This window comes from Trachurus japonicus, chromosome 11 (assembly GCF_045865225.1).
Source record: "Trachurus japonicus isolate A0001 chromosome 11, Traja_1.0".
In the NCBI taxonomy this organism is placed as follows: Eukaryota; Metazoa; Chordata; class Actinopteri; order Carangiformes; family Carangidae; genus Trachurus; species Trachurus japonicus.
Window position 1 is genome coordinate 139,035 of NC_140917.1, and position 3,673 is coordinate 142,707.

The 3,673-nt window shown below is 47.3% G+C and overlaps 1 protein-coding gene across 1 annotated transcript; it reads left to right on the plus strand.

The window, feature by feature from the left end:
* Positions 1–618: 618 nt before the first annotated feature.
* On the plus strand, positions 619–2,931 carry LOC146977812 (protein NLRC3-like; the record flags this gene model as incomplete). Its single annotated transcript, XM_085790507.1, has 3 exons — positions 619–877; positions 1,238–2,343; positions 2,824–2,931. Coding segments are annotated over 3 exons (1,473 nt in total), but the record flags the coding sequence as incomplete, so codon positions are not given.
* Positions 2,932–3,673: the final 742 nt, after the last annotated feature.

Sequence of the window (3,673 nt, forward strand, 5' to 3'; positions counted from 1 at the left end):
TTCAGCTCGTCTCTCTACACTTGTCTTCCTCTACTTACTTACTTTCTCTCTCTCTGCTCCTCTGCTTACTGAAGCCCCACCCCTTTGAGGTAGTTAACCAATCAGAGCTCAGATGTGGAGCTGTGACATGTTGTTGTTGTTGATCCAGAAATGTCTTGACAGGAGGAAGAGGAGTGGTGTCTCTGTGCACCAGCAGCTGTCCTGCTGTGGTCTCTGTCAGGACGTCCTGAAGGATCCAGTCTCCACCAGCTGTGGACACTGGTTCTGCAGACAGTGCTTCACCTCAGACTGGGACCAGTCTGGTTCTTCAGGACCCCCGTCCTGTCCCCAGTGTGGACAAAGACCCAGAACCAGAGGTGAGCTGCAGACAGCCAATCAGAGCAGCTGTGGACAAAGTGAGACTGAACATCTGTCTGCTGATGTGGTCATTAGTGAAACCAGGACCTGTTGTTTTCTCCAGAGTCATTGTTCCATCACACAGCACTGACATTTAAGATGATGATTCAAACCTTCTCTTTGTTGTCTGTAGTTTTTCTGTAGCTGATGAAAATAATCTGATCAGATTGTCAGACTCTCTGTCTTCAGTCTGACTCTGTCTCTTGTCTCTCAGCAGATCGTGGTCTGCAGGAGGTTTTAGATCAACATAAGATCAGTCTGAGGAGCAGATGTGAACGAGTGACTGAAGGAACTGAGGAAACAGGAAGTGGAACAGGAAGTGGAACCCTCCTCAACAGGATCTACACTGAGCTCTACATCACAGAGGGACAGAGTGAAGAGGTTAATACCCAACATGAGGTGAGACAGCTGGAGACAACGTCCAAGAAGAAGACCCTCCATGACACTCCAATCAAGTGCAACGACATCTTTAAAGACTCACCTGTCCAACAGAGAGAGGACGACTCTACGGTCTCACCTGTCCAACAGAGAGAGGACATCTCTACGTTCTCACCTGTCCAACAGAGAGAGGACGTCTCTACGGTCTCACCTGTCCAACAGAGAGAGGACGTCTCTACGGTCTCACCTGTCCAACAGAGAGAGGACGTCTCTACGGTCTCACCTGTCCAACAGAGAGAGGACGTCTCTACGGTCTCACCTGTCCAACAGAGAGAGGACGTCTCTACGGTCTCACCTGTCCAACAGAGAGAGGACGTCTCTATGGTCTCACCTGTCCAACAGAGAGAGGACGTCTCTACGGTCTCACCTGTCCAACAGAGAGAGGACGTCTCTACGGTCTCACCTGTCCAACAGAAACCCATCAGAGTGGTTCTGACCAACGGCGTTGCTGGCGTTGGAAAAACCTTCTCGGTGCAGAAGTTCACTCTGGACTGGGCCGAGGGCTTGGAGAACCAAGATGTCAGTCTGCTGGTTCTGCTTTCGTTCAGGGAGCTGAACCTGATCAGAGATCAGCGGTTGAGTCTTCTCAGGCTGCTCCATGTTTTCCATCCAACATTACAGAAGGTCACAGCAGAGCAGCTGGCTGTCTGTAAACTTCTCTTCATCTTTGACGGCCTGGATGAAAGCCGACTGTCACTGGACTTCAACAACAGGGAGGTTGTGTCTGATGTCACACAGACGTCATCAGTCAACGTGCTGCTGACAAACCTCATCCAGGGGAATCTGCTTCCCTCGGCTCAGGTCTGGATCACCTCCAGACCTGCAGCAGCCAATCAGATCCCTCCTACATGTGTTGACAGGGTAACAGAGGTCCGAGGCTTCACTGACGCCCAGATAGAGGAGTACTTCAGGAGGAGGTCCAGTGATGAAGATCTGTCCAGAAGAATCATCTCACACATCAAGACGTCCAGGACCCTCCACATCATGTGTCAAGTCCCAGTCTTCTGCTGGATCACTGCTACAGTTCTGGAGCACATGTTGACCACAGACCAGAGAGGAGAGCTGCCCAAGACCACGACTGACCTGTTCTCACACTTCCTGCTGGTCCAGACAAAGAGGAAGAAGAACAAGTACGGTGAAGGACATGAGACGAGTCCACAGGAGCTGACGGAGGCCGACAGGGAAGTTCTTCTGAAGCTGGGGAGGCTGGCGTTTGAACAGCTGGTGGAAGGAAACATCATGTTCTACCAAGAAGACCTGGAGCAGTGTGGTCTGGATGTCACAGAGGCCTTGGTGAACTCAGGACTCTGTACTGAGATCTTCAAAAGAGAGAGTGTGATCTTCCAGAAAACAGTCTACTGCTTTGTTCATCTGAGTGTTCAGGAGTTTCTGGCTGCAGTCTACATGTTCCACTGTTACACCCACTGGAACACACAGGTCCTCAAGAAATTCCTGAGAAAAGACGAAGAGAGAGAAGAGAGCACAGTGCCTTCCTCTGATGAATTCAATGTGAGCAGTCACCCATCGATCAACAACAGTCATCCTCCGATCAATAACAGTCATCCTCCGATCAATAACAGTCATCCTCCGATCAATAACAGTCATCCTCCGATCAATAACAGTCCTCTAACCCTGGATGAGTTCCTGCAGAGAGCCATGCAGAAATCCCTCAGCAGTAGAAACGGTCACCTGGACCTGTTTGTTCGCTTCCTTCATGGCCTCTCTCTGGAGTCCAACCAGAGGCTGTTAGGAGGTCTGCTGGGTCAGACAGACAACAGTCCAGAAACCATCCAGAGAACCATCAACAACCTGAAGGAGATGAAGACTGATGAAACCTCTCCTGACAGAAGCATCAACATCTTCCACTGTCTGACAGAGATGAAGGACCAGTCAGTTCATCAACAGATCCAACAGTTCCTCAAGTCAGAGAACAGATCAAAGAAGAAACTCTCTGAGATCCAGTGTTCAGCTCTGGCCTACATGCTGCAGATGTCAGAGCAGGTTCTGGACCAGTTGGACCTGAGGAAGCACGAGACATCAGAGGAGGGACGAGTGAGACTTATTCCAGCTGTGAGGAACTGTAGGGAGGCTAAGTGAGTCCAGACATAATCAATATAATTATCGATCAGGAGTAGTAATAAATCAAATACCAGTGTTTCTTCTTTATTGATACTATGTTTATTGATCCCACAACAGAAGAGCAGAACCTGTTATTATAGTTCAACAGTTTTGTTCAAGTAAATATATTCATGTTGATGGACAATTTGCTCTCAAATTTGAAAGGTTTTTGCGAGTGTGCTTCCCGTTTCCATGGAAATACATAGGGTCCGACTAATACCTGAAACACAATCAGTCACGTCAGTAGACTCCTATGTGTAATGGAACGTAGTTTAACGCTACAGCAAATAATCCAACCCAGTAACGACCTAGCAACAGAAAAGGTTTTCTAGTCCAAGATGGTGAATTCTGAGCTGATGTTAATGTTTTTATCACGGTCTCTGACTTTCCCGAAGTAAATCAATACCGTGTTGCTGACACAGCTGATGGAGAAAGTCAAACATTTCGATTACTTCAGATCATTTAAAAACCCCAAAATCGCCAAAAAAAAGATAGAATAACATGTTTATTTATTTATTTGAATTGTTCTAAAATGTGAGTAGGCTATGGCAGCTGACAGGAACACTAGAGGAGGTTGATTTAGTTTGTGATTTATTTTCACGAGTAACATAACCTTTCTAAAAAATAAAAATAAGAATCCATGGATTGTTACCATGGAGATGGATACAACAACATGACATGGCAGAGTAATATTATTAGTGATGAGTCAGGCGTGCTGTCA